The sequence below is a fragment of the Bos indicus x Bos taurus genome, chromosome 10, assembly GCF_003369695.1.
Source record: "Bos indicus x Bos taurus breed Angus x Brahman F1 hybrid chromosome 10, Bos_hybrid_MaternalHap_v2.0, whole genome shotgun sequence".
NCBI classification, from domain to species: Eukaryota; Metazoa; Chordata; class Mammalia; order Artiodactyla; family Bovidae; genus Bos; species Bos indicus x Bos taurus.
In genome coordinates this window covers 19606032-19627116 of record NC_040085.1, presented here as the reverse complement: position 1 = coordinate 19627116, position 21085 = coordinate 19606032, and the positions used below count along the sequence as shown (strand labels likewise).

General features: G+C 41.2%; 2 protein-coding genes across 5 annotated transcripts in view; both read right to left on the bottom strand.

The window, feature by feature from the left end:
* The window catches only part of CHD8 (chromodomain helicase DNA binding protein 8), a 58391-nt gene extending 56653 nt beyond the window's left edge, over positions 1–1738 (bottom strand). For 3 of the 4 annotated variants that reach the window (XM_027553350.1, XM_027553353.1, XM_027553352.1), the window contains exon 1: positions 1640–1738. The gene's annotated coding sequence lies outside the window, so the exon portion shown is untranslated. The remainder of the gene's footprint in view (positions 1–1639) is intronic. The other variant, XM_027553354.1, reaches the window with a different exon arrangement.
* A 2195-nt stretch (positions 1739–3933) lies between these two features.
* RAB2B (RAB2B, member RAS oncogene family) lies at positions 3934–21069 on the bottom strand. The gene is made up of 8 exons (XM_027553349.1): positions 20711–21069; positions 20420–20491; positions 17925–17992; positions 11201–11283; positions 10897–10989; positions 6887–6998; positions 6205–6273; positions 3934–5563 (listed from the first exon to the last, which is right to left on the bottom strand). Exons 1-8 carry the CDS (start codon positions 20754–20756, stop codon positions 5456–5458), a joined length of 651 nt encoding a protein of 216 aa, XP_027409150.1. The 5' UTR covers positions 20757–21069; the 3' UTR covers positions 3934–5455.
* Positions 21070–21085: the final 16 nt, after the last annotated feature.

Below are 21085 nucleotides of genomic sequence, written 5' to 3'. Positions count from 1 at the left end.
GTGATTCACAACCAGCTCAGCAGATTTCTATTTCTATCATTTCTATCCATGTCTAAACGGATTTTGTCAATTTGGGAACTGACATACTCAAAAGGCCAGAGGCACAGGATAGATCAAACATGAGGAAAGCAAGAACTCTATGTCACTAACCATGCACTGTTTCATCAAATCTCTTATCCTAATCCATACTCCTTTGCTACTGCAGTTTTAAACCTTCCCCGAAGCCTGTCGTTACACACATGTACCTTCTCTTTGGCCAACGTCCTTCATTTTGCCTTGCAGACCCACTGGCACACCACTCTTACCACCTGTCTCTTTAAATGAAAAACGTTGTTTTCCTTATCATAACTCTTCTTTTCCTTTAAGGGGTGAGATAATCCAAAATATTTGGAATGAGAAACTTCCCATGTTCTCGCCCTAAGAGGTGGACCACAGTTCGTTCTGAAACCTATTTGTTGATCAATACAAAAGAAATTCCTAAGCAGAAGACATATCTAATGGACTAACAAGAGAATACTATTCAAATCACAAACTCACCTTCTAGTAACTAACGTGCCCCACAGTGGATAGGACCTCACCTGATGCTAAGGATAACAGGCAGAGAATCTCCGGCTGACCTGATAGGTTTAGAACAACATGAAGAGTAAACAAGCTGTGGATGCTAGGCGATGGTAGGATGCAGTAGACAGAAAACGCAGCTCCTCTGGTGTTTGGGGCATTCCACTATGTCTATTCTTTAAAAGAAAAAGACATCAAGTTCTCAGTCTTCCACTTCTGGCTCACTGTTCTCAGTCATTGAAAAGAGATTGGTCCACCAAACATCTATATACCACTATTCACCTCTTCCTTGAAGATCTTAATCATTTAGGACTGCCCCTTAAAAGGTAGGAGCTGCTGCATTTGCACAGCTGCCGCAAAGGCAGGGAAATTTCCTGCGACACTGGAGACAGGTAAATAAAGAAACTGCTTTCGCTCCGAGGAAGGGGGAGGGGTCTTCTGCCACTGAAGAGTTTACATAATGCAACAGAAAACCAGTGAGCTCTGCGGACCTGTCAATGGAGATGCAAAGCTAGAGCTCCTCTCTTCCAACCACCTCTAAACACTGTCCAAAAGCCTGCTCCGCTCTCCCAAAGTTCCACAGAAATTACACCTAATAATGTAAAACAATCGCACATGCTCACCTCATGCTCTCCTAACCACCTTTATTGCTAAAATACACACACACAAAACCCAAACCCCAAACTCCCACTTCTGAGTCCAAAGTATGGAGTAACCAAACGGAGCCGCGGAGTTTTCCCTCTGAAGGAGCAAGGAGAAAACGGATCTGCCTCAAATCTACACGATGCCCAGTAATGCAATGACAAGGCCTAGAAACTTCACAGGGGCCGGGGCAGCCGCGTTCGCGGCTCAGCCTGGCTCGGGCCCTGCGGGCCGGCAGCCGCCCTCTCCCCCGGCCTCTCACAAAGGAGAATGGTTCAGTCCGGAGCATCACCCAGCACCTGATCCCGCACAACTGGGGGAAGGACAGAGGGCGGGGAAGCGAGGAGGAGGATGAGTTATGAAAACCAATCTAAGAGCCGCAGCTTTTGCAAAGACTCTTGGACCAGCACTGAGCAGCGGGCGTGTGCTGAGAGCCTACCTGAACAAGTCCCGGCGCTTCCTTTCCAGCCAGCGTTTCAACTCACCCTTTCGGAGAACAAGGCGCCTTCCGGCGGAGCATGGCCAGCCCTCGCCTCAATCTAGCTTGCTAGTAGTCCATGCTCCCTTGCTCCGCCCACCTACGCTCCCACCCGCCAATGGCAGGGCCGACGCCCCGCCTCTTCCAGCAGGGTAATGTGAGCTCCATCCAGGAAGTCTCTTGAGGATGGGAGGTCCTAAAAGGCTGAGGCAACCACACATATGCCTGATTGAAAATAAAATCTGGCGGTACCTTGTCTCTGACCGCTCTCCGTTTACGGGCTTTCGGATCTCTCCGCATCCTTCTTTTCTTGACCCCCGCCGTTGGGGGCGCTCTAAACTAGAACATTTAGTTACCTGTTTCTGGGAAGCCATCTTGGATCGGGCTGGTGCCTTTCGGGCCGGGAGGAGGGAGTGCTTAAGGAATCTAAAGCCCTTTTCGGCGTCCTGTCCGACTGCTTAGGTACAGCCCCAACGTACTCTCCTTTACGTAATCAGAGTACCCCTCAGTCACGATGGGGAATAAACCTGGAATAATGCTGAGTGTGCCTGGAGGCAGCCCCCACCCTCTCTCATACAAGTGAAGCGATCTTAACCAAATCAAAGAAGCAAAAATTAATTCTTGAAGTGAGTGTATTTTCTGAGTTCCTGGGATAATCCTTTAGAAATGTCTCAATCCTCAGGATATCAGCATAACATCAGCATAGGTTATGCATCTATTCTAGATGCTTCTAAACCTTATGTTTCGCTCGCAAGTTTTCCAGTGTTCTGACTTTGACAGTACAGAGTACTGCTAGTCAGTTGGAAATGAACAAAATTCAGTAAAGAATTTCAACTTAAAAAAAAAGGCCTCAATTCATCAATAGACCCAAACTATTTGTGAATATGGATAGAGCAAATGATGTCTTAGAGGTGAAATTATATGCAAGGAGGGCATTACGATACTGCCTTAGAAATATTGGCTGCAGAGTAATTTCCCAATGATAGATGAAATCCTCTTGCCCTCAATGAGAAAGATTTACCCATGTTTTCTAGTTTAACTCTACTGCTATTAAAATTTGCTACAGTAAGTTTTTAATTTTTTGGAAATCCTGAGTGAAGGGTGTCTTTCCCTATCATTAAAGGAATTTCTCAAGAAGTAACATTTGCATGGTCACACATAGTAGGAGCTCAGAGACCTAAAGGAGTCATGTGAGTCAACATTTTATCACAGAAGACTTGGCCAAGTACATTTCTCTGTATATTGAACAAAATCTGTTGGCCAAATTCTTCCTTGGCTACCACTGTTATATCAAATTTGATGTTAGTATTAGGGCTTACCAGAACAATGTGTAAATGCATATACAGATATGACCTTAATTATAGTTTCTAGAATGAGAACCTATTATCCTTCTGCTTTTTTGGTACAAAATAAAGCTACTATCAAAGGAACCAGTTATTAGGCACAGACAGAAAGGGGAATGGGTATCCCTGCCATATGCAATGACCTATAAATAGTAATGACTTAGACTGCTATAAGTAGTATATTTCCAAGGGTCCTGGGCTTCAAAAATCAACCAACACTCATATTATCTTATAACCAGTATTCTTCACATGGGGGTGGGAGATGCATTTTCTGTAACTTCTCATGACCATTTCATTCAGAACCTCAGCAGTGATCAACAAAGGTCATAAATTTGCCTAGATACTCTCATTTCTTATGCTTAAAACTGATGAAATACCTGAGTATAGAAGGTTATGAGTGGTTTTTGGATAATATGGGATTATCAATTCAAGAGATACTCCATTTGAATTGTTTACCATGTTAAAAAAAAAAAAAAAGATACATTCCAAAAGCAGCAGCTCTAGACAGAATGATGTTCTGATCAATGTTCTGATTCATCCTGATCGCTAAAGGTTTCTTTGACTGACAGAGGAAAACTCCTGTACAGAAACCATAAAGTTTTATTTACTTTACTTCTGTCTCTGGTGTGAGTGGACTAGCCAAATTCAACAGCTTTAATCCTTTTTGAAATGAGGTAGGAGTTTTCAAAAACCAAACCAAACCAAACCTTAATCAAAGTAATACTCCATATGCCTTCCAACTTCCTGTGGTACAGTGTGAACTAATACTACTGCTACTGGGGGCAGAATCCAGTATAAAATGAATGTATCTCAAGAAGGCTTCTTCCAATTCCTTTGATACAATTCCCTAGAAGAAGAGTATCTACTTATGTTTGGGATACAATCAGAAATGACACATGAAATGTGAGCAGCTTGGATACATGCATATATTTAATAATGAAACAATTTATCGACAACCAAAAAAAAAGAGGAAAAAAATTCACAAGACCGCAGTGCTGTGGAAGAAAATGAGACATCAGTACAGCAACTGACCCAGAAGGCTGCACGGTAAGTACAGCAAAGACAGACTTGACTAGGATAGTATTGTATGCTCTTCAAATGGAGATGTATCCACTTATTTGACTGCTTGGAAGCAGGCAGCTTTATTGTATGCTGCATGGAATGGAGGCAAAGAGCCAGGGAAAGCAGAGAGAAGAGAAGGAGAAGAGCAATAAAGAATTCAGGGTAAGCAGATGGAATAGACTGAGATAGAATTACAAAGAGATGACTGTAAGGCTTTTTGTTTCCTCTGCAGCCTAAAATAAACCTGTTCCAAGTCTTTGTCAGTCAAATTCAGTGATCACATGAGTAGCACTAGGCACTGTGAAGGAATGGTGGAGGAAGTGGTTTACAAAAGTGAAAGCATACCAGGGGTTCCTGCTCTCAGGGAGCTTACAACCTCAGGGAGACAGGTTCCACACACAAAGCTACTATAAAACATATTTACAAAGTAACATAAATACAAATAAATATACATATGAATAAACAATATATGAAAGCTAAAAGGTACTGTGTCAGTAATTGTTCAGAAGTCCCTAGGTCAAAGAAGGCTTTCTGAAGGAAAAAAATGTGGACTTTGAGTATAACAGTAGTGTATAGTAGGGCATGTGCAAAGGCATAGGAGTGGAAGCAAAATGTCATGTACAGTAGGCAGATTAGCTTGATAGAAAGTCTAAATAGGTCTCCTTAAGAAGTGAGTGGGATAAAACAGTAAGAGTCTATTTGGTGAAAGACACTGACTTACCAATGTTAGGTCTGGTCCCTAAAACAAAACAAACAGGGAAAGATGTTTTCTTTAGGTAATGATAATAAGTGGCTACAAGGCTAGGACCAACTCTACTACTCTCAAAAGTTGTGTAGTTACTCTGAAACAGAGAAACTAGAAATGGGATGGAGGAGAAGTGTTCATCATCCTTGAGCAGTTCAACTAGAAGGAACTGCCTTCTGCAACAATTCTTATGTAGTGGCAAGTGAAAAACCTCAATGAAATCCCTAAACTGAGGACATAAAACCCAAAGGGCAGCCAGATCCCAGTCACCTCAAGGGCTCAAGCAGAACGTCCTAGACCTTGTTACTAATTCTTGGTGGGGAGTAGATTGTGTCTGCTTATAAAAGAATTTATTTTTGAACTACCATGACAATCAGCTTTGATCCTAACATTTTACAAATTAAAACAGGAGAATGAAAAGAGCCCTAATCTATAGGGAACGCTCACGTCCCTGAAGAAGGACAGGTCAATAAGGGCCCAAATTCTCCCCTGGTCTTTAAGTGGAGAGGCAAAACATCACACCTTGAAAAGAGGCTTTTCTCAGCCAAAGCATGTAAGACCTCTTTCTTTAAGCCTATTGATCTGAAGCTGTTCCAGGAAGGAAAAAAAAGAGTCCAGGCCAGTTGTTCAGCAGCAGCCAGAGTCAGCCCCCATGTCATGAGAGCCCCGCTGGGAGGCACTGGGTCCCACTGGGGTTGAAATACACTGCTGGGGTCCAATCTTGATGCCATTTGCCTGTAAGAGAAAAGAGGCAATAGTTCCCACCTCAGTGTAAAAGTAAGTGGGAGAAAGGAGAGGGATAAAAGGAGAAATCATTAATTACAATTTCTAGAAGCAGGTATGGCCTTGGCAGGTAACCATGTGCCTTAGCCAGACTGCTGTGGAACAGTACTCTGTGATGGTGAAGATAAGGTGACCAGCTGTGGTATTATAGATCACTGGAAGTGGCTTCTGTGCCCAAGTGACTGTTATACTTAAGTTTCATAGCTATGTGCAGAATCAGGATGTGATTGGTAAGAGTAGGTAAAACAGAAGTGGCAGCATATTAGCATATAATTCATTTATTCCCCCCCAAATGTGCTTTATAGAAATGAGAAGCTAAGCAATTAAGAATCACACCTCCCTCATGCTTTGGAATAGTAAAAACCTGAGGTTGAGAAGAAAACCTCCCATAATGTATAAACCTTTTAGATCAGCAATTAATAATCTCTTTAAGCAGTCTGGGTCTCAGACTTGAGAAAAAAACAGACAAGCTATGCCAGTTCATATAGCTTCATATAGTATCATGTTAGACAGGAAGTGCTTATATTCTAGGAAGCATCCTGTCCTGTTTAAAACAAAGCAAAAGTAATTGTCAGCCCCTTACCCTATCTTACCTCATTGTGGACATCAAATAAACCCTGCTGGATCTTCCTATATATTTCTTTGGCTGTGTTAATGAAGGCCTGAAGGAGACATAAATCATAGCATTAGGCTCAAGTTTAGGTAGAGAAATTAGGAAAAGAGAATACAAATATTATGCCTATTTGGATTTCAAAAGTGAATTGGGAACCATTACGAGAATTGAGTAAAAATACACAAGGTCCTCCAAAGGCCCTGTAAAAGCCATTCCAAACAATTTCAAATAGAAAAAAGAGATTCTATGGTATTTTGGTATTGACGCAAGATGTACCTAGGGTTCCCAGATTGGCACACTCTGCAAATAAAGCAAACATGCTCTCTTCTGAGTCAGTTACTTAAGACAGATTCAACACCAGACTTAGGAATGACTAAGATGGAATTCATTAGTTCCTCAACTAAGATGATTTACAAATAACAGTAGTGTCAATCCACACTTATCAATTAATGTTACTTAATATAAAAGTAAAGCCTTAGGAATCAAGGAAAAACAAATGGAACAATTCCCTTAAAGGGAGATACGTGGTCACTATGACCACAAGACATCCTTTTCTTACCCATGTTTTAACAGAGGAGGAGAATTCTGAAGGAAAAAAAAGGGGGGACAAAGATAACGGTGTAATCTCTGAAAAGCTTTCCCTACTTTTTCCCAAATAGTACCTCCTCAACATTGCAGGCTGTTTTGGCTGAAGTTTCCATGAATATAAGTCCATGTTCCCGAGCAAAGGCTTCTCCTTCTTCTCTCTTCACATCCCTACGAGACTCTAAGTCACTGCAAGAGATTAATCATTAATTGGGGAGAAAACTAAAAAAAGATCCAAGTGAAAGAAGAAATTTATTCTAAAAGAATCCCACAGCTGTTTCAACTGCCAGTTAATCCATAAAGAATGCAGATCCTGAATGGTGTCCTCTTGTACAGGGTTACTGATTTCTGTAGCCTCTGGGAAAATATTCTTCAGATCAGATTCTTGACAGCTGCTGCACAGTTGAGGATAATGCCTTATCTCTTATTACAGAGAAAAGGGTTTATAAAAGGTTAGGCAAGCCCCATAGTTTCTCAAGGTCTATGCTGTAGTCTTCTCTTTTGAAGGAGATCCAGTTAAACCAAAGGAAAGAAGAAGAAAGGGAAATTCCAGTTACTGGGAAGTAGAAAAGTCATGGATGTCACATCGCATAGTGATAAGTATCTTCCTCATTACTGGAATCAAGCCACAAGAAGAAGACAGCAAGGAATAAGGAAAACCCAGCTGCCTTAACTCACTATTATCATTATTAACATGTATAATAAACAGCAGCCTGCCACCAGGGAAATGAAGGATTCAGAGAAAATGATATGGGTAAAATTAGGTGATCCTGAGAACAGAGCCGAGGACTGAGGAAGAATAAAGTGGCATGGAAAAGACTTTATGAAACACAGGATTAAAGGATGCAGAATAAGATTATGGTGAATTGTCCAATTTTCATTTTTCAAACTGGAAATTTTCATTTGGGAGGATTCCAGTTTTTCACCATGAAAAGAAAAAATCCAGGAGTAAGTCCACTAGAGAACAAAACATCTGCAAAACGTATACTTATTTTTCATGAGCTGTGTGAAGACCAAGGAAGAACTAACCCGAAATGGCAACAGTCCTAAATCTGAACATCTAGCCCAGACATACCTCTGAGTTCCAGATCTGTTTGTCCATTTTCCTGTTCATTTCTACTCATGTGTAAAAGGCACCTCAGATATACATCAAAATGAAATATCATCTTTTCCCCCCAACCCAACTCTGTCCCACACCTCCACATGGCACAAGCCAAAAACCAAGGTTATTATTAACATTTTTTCCTTCTTCACACCAAATATCCAATTCACCCCAAAGCAAAGTACTTCCAAAATGTACCTTACAATCATCCTTTCTCTCTCTCTCCAGTGTCACTGACCTAGTCCAATCCACCACTTTCTCACTTGGACTGCTGCAGCTGAGATCCACATCAACCCTTGCTCCCCTCCAGATCTTTTAAAATCTGATCAAGCTACTTCCCTGCTTAAAACTCTTAAATGCTTCCTACTTGTTTAGAATAAAATCCAGACTCCTCACTCAGGTCTGTAAGTGCCACAAGATCTGGCTCCTGTCTTCTTTTCCAACCTCATCTTGTACCATTCCCCTTTGATTTAGTCTAACCACACCAGGTTCTTCCAACATTATAAACTTATCATCAAGCTTCTTCCCAGTTTAGAGCTTTCACAGAGTTTCTTAACCCCGTTTGACACCTTTTCAAAAACTTTGCCCAGTGAACTCTTGCCCATCCTTCAGATTCCAGTTTAAATTACAACTCTAAATCAACAGTAAGTACCCTGGGGCTTCCCTGGTAGTCCAGTGGTCCAATGCAGGGGACACTCGTTTGATCCTTGGTCTGGGAGGATCGCACATGCCTCAGAGCAGAGCAGCTAAGCCGGTGTGCCACAACTCCCGAGTCCATTTGCCACAACTACTGAAGCGGGCATGCCTTAGAGCCCGTGCTCCACAACAAGAGAAGCCACAAAATCGAGAAGCCTGCACACTGCAACTAGTGAGTAGCTCCTGCTCTCCAAAACTAGAGAAAGCCCACAAGCAGCAATAAGACCCCAGACTCCTTTGTTCATGGGATTCTCTAAGCAAGAACACTGGAGTGGGTAGCCATTCCCTTCAGGAGATCTTCCTGACCCCGGGATCAAACCCTGGCCTCCTGCATCCCAGGCGGATTCTTTACCATCTGAATCACCAGAGAAGCCCAAATAAAATTATAAAAAATAAATAAGTATCCTGGTACTCTTTTTTATAGTGCCCTTTTTTTTTCCCTTCACTGCATTTATCATAATTTGTAAACAGATACAAATCATTTTATATTTAATATCTATGTCTCCACTAGACTGTGAACTCCATGGGAATGAGGGCAGGATTTTGTTTTCACCTTGCCCACTCAGGGTCTAGCACAATACCTAGGATGTAGTTAAGGTTTTTCACAAATTGGCTGAACCAATGAGTATAATCAGTCTGTGGCCACAGTTCTAGGTGCCACAGATTATTTTAAATACTCAAGGGAAACACAGCAACACTCAACATCAGAACACGACATAAATTGTTGTTGTTCAGTCGCTAAGTCAGAGCCGACTCTTTTGTGACCCCATGGACTGTAGCCTGCCAGGCTCCTCTGTTCATAGGATTTCCCAGGCAAAAACAATGGAAGGGGTTGCCATTTCCTTCTCCAGGGGATCTTCCCAACCCAGGGATAGAACCCGTGTCTCCTGCACTGGAAGGCGGATTCTTTACCATTGAGCCACCAGAGAAGCCCCCACATAAATACAAGCTTAATATAACTGGCAGTGTCAAAATCAGATCATGATAGATTCAACATTTGCACTTCTTTTTGAGGCTGCATTCTTGGCAGCTGCTGTGACAAAAAGCAAACACTGCACAAAAATCAATTTGCAACAGAAAAAAGAGTGGTAGTGTGCAGTGTTAACTCCAAGGTTTGACAAGCTGTGCTGTGCCTGACAGGCATACACAGGTCATTAGCAAGTAGTTACAGTTACTTAAGAATGAAATAATAAATTCTTTTTCTTTTAATTCATGTTTTCCGTTTTCCAAACAGTTACTCAGTTGCTATGACAAAAATACCTGCTACTTTGTTTAGACCTAACTATTTAATAACAAATCCATCAAGTATGTCTTTTGGCTCATGGGTGCCTTAGAAAATTCACTGAGAATAACAAATGTTGCTAAGGATGGGGAGAAACTGGAACACTTGTGCACTGAGAGTAGCAATGTTAAGTAGTGCAGCCACTATGGAAAACCGTACAGCAGTACCTCCAAAAATTAAACAGAATTTCCATAAGATCCAGCAGTTCCACTTCTGGGCATATATCCTAAAGAACTGAAAGCAGGGACCTAAGCAGATCTTTGTACACCCATGCTGACCAGCAGCATTATTCACAACAGCCAAAAGTTAGAAGCAACCAAAGTGTACATCAATGGATAATAAAGAAAATGTGGTAAATACATCCAATGGATTACTATCTAACCTTAAAACAGAAGAAAATTCTGACACACGCTACAATATAGATAAACCTTGAGGATGTTATGCTAAACAGAAGCCAGGAACAAGAGGACAAATATTGTAAGATTCCTAAAGTAGTCAGAAGAGACAGAAAGTAGAATGGTTATTGCGAGGGGCTAGTGGGATGGGGATCTTCCCTGATGGCTCAGCAGTAAAGAATCCATCTGCAATGCAGGAGACGTGGTTTCAATCCCTGGGTTAGGAAGATCCCCTGGAGAGGGAAACAGCAACCCACTCCAGTATTCTTGTCTGGGAAATCCCACAGACAGAGGAGTCTGGCGGGCCACAGTCCATAGGGTCGCAAAAGAGTTAGACACAACTTAGTGACTAAACAACAACAGTGGGATGGGGAAGGTGAAATTAGTGTTCATGGGAACAGAGTTTCAGTTGGGGAAGATAAAAAAGTTCTGGAGATAAATGGTGGTGATAGTTGTATAACAATGTGAATGTACTCAATGCCACAGAACTGTACACTTAAAAATGGTTAAAATGGTAATGGAACTAAAAAAGTTTAGGTCCCAAATAATTCAATATCCAAAGAGTACCTAGATGACATCTAGTACTTATTATTTATACAAATAAAATTTTACCTCTTGTTCCCAATCAGCATGATAACCATGTTGGAACTAGAGTGCTGCCGGGCATCCTCTAACCATGAGGTCAAGTGATTGAAGGTTTCACGCCTACAGCAGAAAAATTTCAAAAGTGGGTCAGAGGCCCATTTCAAAACGCCAAAGCAATTCCAAATGCATAAGAAAAAGGGGAAACTTATATGTATAAAGAAAAATATAAAACAGGCAATTCCTCTTTAGCATTCTTACTAGATTCGGTGGATTAAAAAGATTTTGAGAACAGAGGAAAGAGTCTCCCTCTCACGCAGCAGACGTGCCTCACCTTGTAATGTCATACACCAGCAGTGCGCCAGCTGCTCCTCTGTAGTAGGAACGGGTGATAGAACGGAAGGATTCTTGTCCAGCCTTTTCCATCAACATGGCAACAGCAAAAAAAATCCCAACAAAACCAGGTTATTTGCAGAGAAGTTACTTGATCAGATGCCACTTTAACACAAAGGAGTTAATTTTACAAAAGAACTTCTATTAAGGAAAGAGAATTGGCCAAAAGAAAACCTGAATGCCCAGGAAGAAGTCCAGGTGGGAAATCAATATCTTTCAGTGGGAGTACAATTGATATTTTGGGTGGGTCAATTCTTCCTGTGAGACTGTCCATTTAATTGCTGAATGTTTAGCATCCCTGGCTCCCTGTCACTGAATATATTTACCCTACAGTCAGTGTGACAAAGACATTTCCACACAATATCCCCTAGGAGAGAACTGGAAATAGAACTAGAAACTCAAAGAGTATTTTTCAGTCCCATATGATGTTGCACGTATCACCTTTGTTTTTTGTTTCTATTTTTGTTTCCACTCCTTTGTCTTAGAAAATTATCTTAGAATGCCAATGCTCTATATAATACAAGTTTCATTCCAATGGATCAACGAAGAAAATTAGATACAAAGCACTTAAATTAGGCATATACTAACTGACCTTTAGTGACTGATAAAGGCAGGACAGGGCTTCCCGGATGGTGCTAATGGTAAAGAACCCTTCTGCCACTGAAGGAGACTTAAGAGACGTGGGTTTGATCCCTGAATTGGGAAGATCCCCTGGAGGAGGGCATGAAAATCCACTCCAGTATTCTTGCCTGGAGAATCCGATGGACAGAGGAGCCTGGTGGGCTACAGTCCACAGGGTCACAAAGCGTTGGACATGACGAGTGACTTAGCACACACATCCGCAAAAGCAGGACTGCCAAGATGTCCCTTACTGGGATCCTGTCATAGCAAATAGGAATAACGACTAGGGAAAGCAGTCCAGGGCCCAGAACAGAGCTGTCCTAAAACAAATTCAAGTTTATTCTCTACTTTCATTTCCAATGGGGGCCAAGATTTAAGATTTATTTATAATTGAGCAATTTACTATGCCCCCATATACAGGATACTTTTGCTTTCTTGATGGAATAGGTTTGGGGGGAGGACAGGTTTCATCAAAGGAAACAAAATTATCTAAATATGAATTCCCTGGGCATTGACTCTATTCTATCAGAAAAGTTTTCACATTCTTGAAATTGCTTATCCTTCTGTCCCTACATAAAGATTTGGATGGGAGACTATTGTTCTTAAAGATAGGGAAACTAAGATCTGGACATGGGAAAATAAATAGATTTTACACAATATACCAATACCCAGGTGTGGATGTGACTGGTGATAGAAACAAGGTCCGATGCTATAAAAAGCAATATTGCACAGGAACCTGGAATGTCAGGTCCATGAATCAAGGCAAATTGGAAGTGGTCACACAGGAGATGGCAAGAGTGAACGTCGACATTCTAGGAATCAGCGAACTAAAATGGACCGGAATGGGTGAATTTAAATCAGATGACCATTATATCTACTACTGTGGGCAGGAATCCCTTAGAAGAAATGGAGTAGCCATCATGGTCAAGAAAAGAGTCCAAAATGCAGTACTTGGATACAATCTCAAAAACGACAGAATGATCTCTGTTCATTTCCAAGGCAAACCATTCAATATCACAGTAATCCAAGTCTATGCCCCAACCAGTAACGCTGAAGAAGCTGAAGTTGAACGGAACTATTCTATGAAGACCTACAAGACCTTTTAGAACTAACACCCAAAAAAGATGTCCTTTTCACTATAGGGGACTGGAATGCAAAAGTAGGAAGTCAAGAACACCTGGAGTAACAGGCAAATTTGGCCTTGGAATACGGAATGAAGCAGGGCAAAGGCTAATAGGGTATTGCCAAGAGAACGCACTGGTCATACCAAACACCCTCTTCCAACAACACAAAAGAAGACTCTACAAATGGACATCACCAGATGGTCAACACCGAAATCAGACTGATTATATTCTTTGCAGCCAAAGATGGAGAAGCTCTATACAGTCAGCAAAAACAAGACCAGGAGCTGACTGTGGCTCAGATCGTGAGCTCCTTATTGCCAAATTCAGACTTAAGTTGAAGAAAGTAGGGAAAACCACTAGACCATTCAGGTATGACCTAAATCAAATCCCTTATGATTATACAGTGGAAGTGAGAAATAGATTTAAGGGACTAGATCTGATAGAGTGCCTGATGAACTATGGACCGAGGTTTGTGACACTGTACAGGAGACAGGGATCAAGACCATCCCCATGAAAAAGAAATGCAAAAAAGCAAAATGGCTGTCTGGGGAGGCCTTACAAGAAGCTGTGGAAAGAAGAGAAGCGAAAAGCAAAGGAGAAAAGGAAGGATATAAGCATCTGAATGCAGAGTTCCAAAGAATGGCAAGAAGAGATAAGAAAGCCTTCCTCAGCGATCAATGCAAAGAAATTGCATTGATCTAGAGATCTCTTCAAGAAAATCAGAGATACCAAGGGAACATTTCATGCAAAGATGGGCTTGATAAAGGACAGAAACGTTATGGACCTAAACAGAAGCAGAAGATATTAAGAAGAGGTGGCAAGAATACACAGAAGAACTGTACAAAAAAGATCTTCACAATCAAGATAATCACAATGGTATGATCACTCACCTAGAGCCAGACATCTGGAATGTGAAGTCAAGTGGGCCTTAGAAAGCATCATTATGAACAAAGCTAGTGGAGGTGATGGAATTCCAGTTGAGCTATTTCAAATCCTGGAAGATGATACTGTGTAAGTGCTGCACTCAATATGCCAGCAAATTTGGAAAACTCAGCAGTGGCCACAGGACTGGAAAAGGTCAGTTTTCATTCCAATTCCAAAGAAAGGCAATGCCAAAGAATACTCAAACTACTGCACAACTGCACTCATCTCACACGCTAGTAAAGTAATGCTCAAAATTCTCCAAGCCAGGCTTCAGCAATACGTGAACAGTGAACTTCCTGACGTTCAAGCTGGTTTTAGAAAAGGCAGAGGAACCAGAGATCAAATTGCCAACATCCGCTGGATCATGGAAAAAGCAAGAGAGTTCCAGAAAAACATCTATTTCTGCTTTATTGACTATGCCAAAGCCTTTGACTGTGTGGATCCCAATAAACTGTGGAAAATTCTGAAAGAGATAGGAATACCAGACCACCTGACCTGCCTCTTGAGAAACCTATATGCAGGTCAGGCAGCAACAGTTAGAACTGGACATGGAACAACAGATTGGTTCCAAATAGGAAAAGGAGTACGTCAAGGCTGTATACTGTCACTCTGCTTATTTAACTTCTATGCGGAGTACATCATGAGAAACGCTGGGCTGGAAGAAGCACAAGCTGGAATCAAGATCGCCGGGAGAAATATCAATAACCTCAGATATGCAGATGACACTGCCCTTATGGCAGAAAGTGAAGAGGAACTAAAAAGCCTCTTGATGAAAGTGAAAGAGGAGAGTGAAAAAGTTGGCTTAAAGCTCAACATTCAGAAAACAAAGATCTTGGCATCTGGTCCCATCACTTCATGGGAAATAGATGGGGAAACAGTGGAAACAGTGTCAGACTTTATTTTTCTGGGCTCCCAAATCACTGCAGATGCTGACTGCAGCCATGAAATTAAAAGATGCTTACTCCTTGGAAGGAAAGTTATGACCAACCTAGATAGCATATTCAAAAGCAGAGACATTACTTTGCCAACAAAGTCCGTCTAGTCAAGGCTATGATTTTTCCAGTGGTCATGTATGGATGTGAGAGTTGGTCTGTGAAGAAAGCTAAGTGCCGAAGAATTGATGCTTTTGAACTGTGGTGTTGGAGAAGACTCTTGAGAGTCCCTTGGACTGCAAGGAGATCCAACCAGTCCATTCTGAAGGAGATCAGCCCTGGGATTTCTTTGGAAGGAATGATGCTAAAGCTGAAACTCCAGTACTTTGGCCACCTCATGCGAAGAGTTGACTCATTGGAAAAGACTCTGATGCTGGGAGGGATTGGGGGCAGGAGGAGAAGGGGACGACAGAGGATGAGATGGCTGGATGGCATCACCGACTCGATGGACATGAGTTTGAGTGAACTCCGGGAGTTGGTGATGGACAGGGAGGCCTGGTGTGCTGCGATTCATGGGGTTGCAAAGAGTCGGACACGACTGAGTGACTGAATGAACTGAACACAATATACCAAAGATAACATTCATGATACTAATAATTAACACAAATGTGAAAAATTAGGCTCAAAGGTCAGTTCAGTAACTGGCCAGAAGTTAAAAATTCTATAAACACCAAATCCATAATTTAAATGTAGGAGCTTAGTGTAATACTCCATAGCAAAAAAAGTCTGTTTTCTTAAACATTATGTCACATAATCTAAAGCCAGGTTTAAGGTAAGAAGACTGTTCTAGTACACTAGTTCTAGGTTACATTTCCAACAGTACAAGAATCTCTTACTACAACAATCATATAAGTGTCTTATTGCACCTGTTAGAACATCAAAATCCAAAAGTAATTCTAAAGAACTCTGTTGGTAATATTAACCACACTTTAAGATCTAAAACATATTTTTTCCCTCCAAGAGATCACTTAAATTTTATTTTTTTCCCTAATAGTTTTATGTCTTAAATCATTTGATTCCTGGTTGGCTTCTAACTTACTTTTTTTCCTCCTCTGCTATGGTTGAAAGCCCTCTCCTTCCTCAAGTCCTTTCAAGAGCTAAAAGGGAAGTCTGAGGGAGGCCTGTGTGATGGTTGAATCAATAGAAGCATTTAACTTTTGCAAATGAAAACACTTCCAGTGCGCTATCACAAATGATTTTTGAAATCAAATCACTTTACTTCTTAATCTCAATCAATTTCCTGAACCAAAGTTTGTGAGGCAATAAGTTAGAAAGAGACTTCCCTGGTGGTCCAGTGGCTAAGACTCTGAGCTCCCAATGCAGGGGGCAAAGTTTGATCCCTGGCCAGGGAACTAGGTCCCACATATTGCAACTAAAGATCCTGCTGCTGCAACTAAGAGCCGGTGCAGTCAAATAAATGAATAAAAATAAATATTTTTTTAAAAAAGCTAGAAAGAGTGAGCCATTCAATTTGGGTTGATCTGCATTAGTCTGAGGTATCTTTGTCCATCTCCTGTTTTTAAAAAAAATCCGAAGCAGCAAAGAATTAAGATGGAGATAAAGAGAATTAAGTTTTCTCATTTCCCCCAAAGGGAAGCATCACATTATATATAATTTCAAGATGTATAAAGTATCCATTCTTACAAAAGCAGACAGGCTCATTTCTTAAGAATCAAAATGCATTCCAAAGTAAGATGCAAATGAATCTGGGATATTTTTTTTTGGCCATGCTGCATGACTTATGGAATAGTAGTTCCTTGACCAGGGATCAAACCCTTATACTGCCCTTGCACTGAAAGCGCCAAGTCCTAACCACTGGACTGCTAGGAAATTCCTGAATTTTGGATTATTTAATCAATATATTTACCAAAGCAAACTCCTATATATTTGGGTTATTTGAAACAAAAAGATGTGGCATTCAGAATTTGTAACTGTAACAGATGGAAGTGAAAGCTTCCCTGTCTCCTTGATTTCACTAGACCTCCTCTGACTTCTGTATGCAGGTCAAAAAGGAATAGTTAAAACCAGACATGGAACAACAGACTGGTTCCAAACTGGGCAAGAAGTATGTCAAGGCTATATATCGTCACCCATTTTATTTAACTTATATGCAGAGTACATCATGTGAAATGCCAGGCTGGATGAAGCACAAGCTGGAATCAAGATTTCCAGGAGAAATATCAATAACCTCAGATATGCAGACAACACCACTCTTACGGCAGAAAAGCAAAGAACTGACGAGTCTCTTGATGAAAGTCAAAGAGGACAGTGAAAAAGCTGGCTTAAAACTCAACATTCAAAAAACTAAGATCATGGCATCTGGTCCCATCACTTCATGGCAAGTAGATGGGGAGACAATGGAAACAGTGACAGACTTTATTTTCTTGGGCTTCAAAATCACTGCTTATGGTGACGGCAGCCATGAAATTAAAAGACGCTTGCTCCTTGCAAGAAAAGCTATGACCAACCTAGAAAGCATGTTAAAAAGCAGAGATATTACTTTGCCAATAAAGGTCCATCTAGTTAAAGCTATGGTTTTTCTAATAGTCATGTATGGATCTGAGAGTTGGACTATAAAAAGCTAAGTGCTGAAGAATTGATGCTTTTGAACTGTGGTGTTGGAGAAGACTGTTGAGAGTCCCTTGGATTGCAAGGAGATCCAACCAGTCCATCCTAAAGGAAATCAGTCCTGAATATTCACTGGGAGGACTGATGCTGAAGCTGAAGCTCCAATACTTTTGTCACCTGATGCGAAGAACTGACTCATTGGAAAAGATCCTGATGGTGGGAAAGATTAAGGCAGGAGGAGAAGGGGATGACAGAGGATGAGATGGTTGGACGGCATCACTGACTCGATGGACATGAGTTTGAGTAGGTTCCAGCTATTGGTGATGGACAGGGAAGCCTGACGTGCTGCAGTCCATGGGGTCGCAAAGAGTTGGACATGACTGAGCGACTGAACTGAACTCTGACCTCCATCCTTAGCTCCTCCGTCATAGCCCTTTATCCCTGCATCAGCCTTTACTGTTATATTTGGGACTAGAGTATTTTTGTTTTCTCTTACCGTATCCCAGATTTGCAGTTTGATTTGTTTTCCATCAATGTTGACCATACGGGCCCCAAACTCCACGCCTGTCAGTGAAAACCGAGAGAAAGAATGTAATTCTCATGAACAACAACCATGGTGACAAGAGGTTCATGCTTGTCCTCATTGTGCTAATGACTCATCCTCCGTACTTAGTGCCACTAAGCCCATTACAGTTCCCTATTTGCTCCAATTAATTTTGTGCTCCTTAAAGTTTTACCTTTTAGAATTAAAAACTTTGTTCCAGGTGACAACCACCTCAGGAATATAACTGAAAAGCATATATGGGCATAAAAATTAATTAAGAAATCAAATAGAAAAAGTGAATTAATTTTTAGAATTATTGTTTAATGCATAAATTTGAATAAGAAATGTTTAATTTGTAACTTTTTAAAAAACTTCTAAATTTTTGAAAATATTTCTTAATATTTTCCCAAAGTCACTCACTAATCCTCTATATGAAACAATAAATACTTGCTTTTTGCAATTTTAGAATTTTTTTTAGAAAAGCACCTATCTAAGAATAGATTCTCAAGAATGAAACATTTCAGATCTCCAATAATTCCAAGAGTTCACCAGAAAACGGCATTCCTCACAGGGGTTTGGAAACGGATAGTCCGAATAAAGGGTTTAGTTTACCTGGCATTCAACTTCTATCAAGGTAATGTCAGGACAAAACTTAAAAATCAAAGATCACTTACATTAAAAATACTTGATTGTAAGTCAAACAATTCGTCCTATTTTCTATCTTTACACAGTACTTTACTCCAGGAATTCTGATCTGCAGGTAAGAAACAGTACTAATCTAGCTTCTGCTATTCAGGGGCCCCAGGCACAATATATCCAGAATCTCTCTCAATTCTATAAAGTTTTACAGTCAATAAGCAGATTTAAAAAATTGTTTCTTACTACTATAGACTGCATCATCAAGAATAATGACAGTTACTAAAAAAAAAAAAAGTCACTAATTTTTATGTTTTCTTTCTGGACAAGAGGAATGGAGTTTCAATGGTGAAGAATTAAAAAATACAACTTCTGTCCCCTTTTATGCAACTTCCTCTAATTATGAAGAAACCTTCATATTTTGTGCACATTTTATAGCCAACTGCCTTGTTTATCTTGGTATAGAAGACTGAATTCAGAAAGAAACAGGGCATATATTGGACTCTGGGGAAACTTGATTGATCACTTCATTCCACTACTTTGAAACCTGTCACTTGCTCCCTTTACCTTTAGGTGTGTCAAAACTTCATCTCTCCCCTTCCCCACCCCAGATGTTCTCTACTCTTAGTTCTTGTCACTCTTCACTTTAGATTCCATGGTCAAGCCATATTAAATTACTTTCAGTTTTCCAGATTAGTCTGATCTCTGTTATTCCTGAGCCTTTGCACCTGTTTTTCCCTCTTGCCCTGATCACTTTTCTCTCATCTCCACAACCCCTTCACCTGGCTAGTTCCTGCTCATGCTTCCATTTTCAGCTTTTTCTGATAGATGTGGCAGCCTCTTATCCCCTTCTGCAACAGTGATTTATTCTTCAGTATCTGCCCCCAGCCTCACCTCACCTCCTCCACTGGAGCTTTCAATGTAGGCACGTTTGCCTTGTTAAGCACTGTATCACTTAGCACCTAGCACACTGTGGTTGTACACAATAGTCATTTACAAAAATATTTTCCTGTTGATACTAAATCCTTTTCTAACCACTTTAGTTATTTGGCTCTGAATAAGTACTTTGGGATCAGTAGTAGCTTCAGATTTCCATAATGTGGGACTTGGAAGTGGTGATATAGTAAGAATGGGAGCTAGGGATTTTATTCTGAAATGGCAATTGAATGCCAAGAAAGCTAGTGTTATGTATATAATCTTTATTTGGGTTGGAGTTACGGAGATTATGGGGAAAGGGTTGTTCAAACTCAGCAGGTCGTCCCACATCACAAATTTGTGGAAGATGTTCACATTTCCCACGATTACCAGAGTGTTTTTGAAACTCATGATTATCATATCTTTTCTTTAAAACAAAAGTTACCAGTTTCATGTACCTTTTATTCTAGGTCTGGGATGGCTCTTCCATTTGCTTCCTCCTCTCCAACACACACACAAAATCTATATGGTAGTGATTACTTTGAAAAAGTAATGAGGTTCACACTAATTTACCGCAGAGTAAGGCGAGTTTTTGAATTAACAGTACGTTTTCGTAGGATTTTACATAAACATACAAATCACATTTGTTAAAAAAAAAATCCTAAGGCAACTAATCCATACCTCATGGTCATCTCTAAATCTAGTCACCTTTCAATTACTTACTCCCCATTACACTACTGCCCATTTCTCAGCATTTAGTCATTCTTCACTTAACATAACTTTGGACTAACCCAAAAATAGGAAGACGTAACTTTTCTACTTAGAACACTAAAGCTGCTAACTTTCTATTTTAGTCAGATTTCATAATCTATTCTAGGAGAGGTATATGCGCTTACCTATTGTGAGGTCGTGGACAGGTTGGAACCGCTTGTCTGTAAACTGCAAGAGGAGACATGACTTCCCCACACCTGAAAGAAGACGCGTGCGTTAGGAGTTAGGCAGCGAGAACAGATCAGTGTCGGGGCGTCCAGGACTGGGGAAGGGGAGCCCCGAGCCCCGCCCCCGGCGGCCCGCCCCGCCCCCGCTTCACTTAATCGCCCAGCCCACTAAATGAGCCCCGCCCCCAAGGCCCGACTTGGATGTTTCGGATCCCCGCCCCAGCTTGAGGATTGTCGCCCGCGGGTTACCTGTGTCTCCGATGATGATGTACTTGAAGAGATAAGCATAAGTCATGGTCCCTTTTCCTCTGGATTCCGGGTCCGCCCGACTTCTACAGCCACTTACCTCCGGCCTCTCTAGCCGCTCAATCTATCGACCTCCGGCCCCTCTAGCCCAGTTAACGTCTCTATTGCTCTCCCTCGAAATCCCGTTTCGGTCGGAGCGACTGTAATACCCAGATACCACCTCCGGGGACGCCTCTAACACTCCTACATGCCATTATCCCACCAAGCTCCAGGAGGCGATAGCTAGCCTGTCAGTCCGCTCGGCCTTCCCGGGCCTGACTCGCAACAGCCCCAAGGCGCTCCTTCCAATCAGCGGAGAGCGACGCACGACGTTGGGAA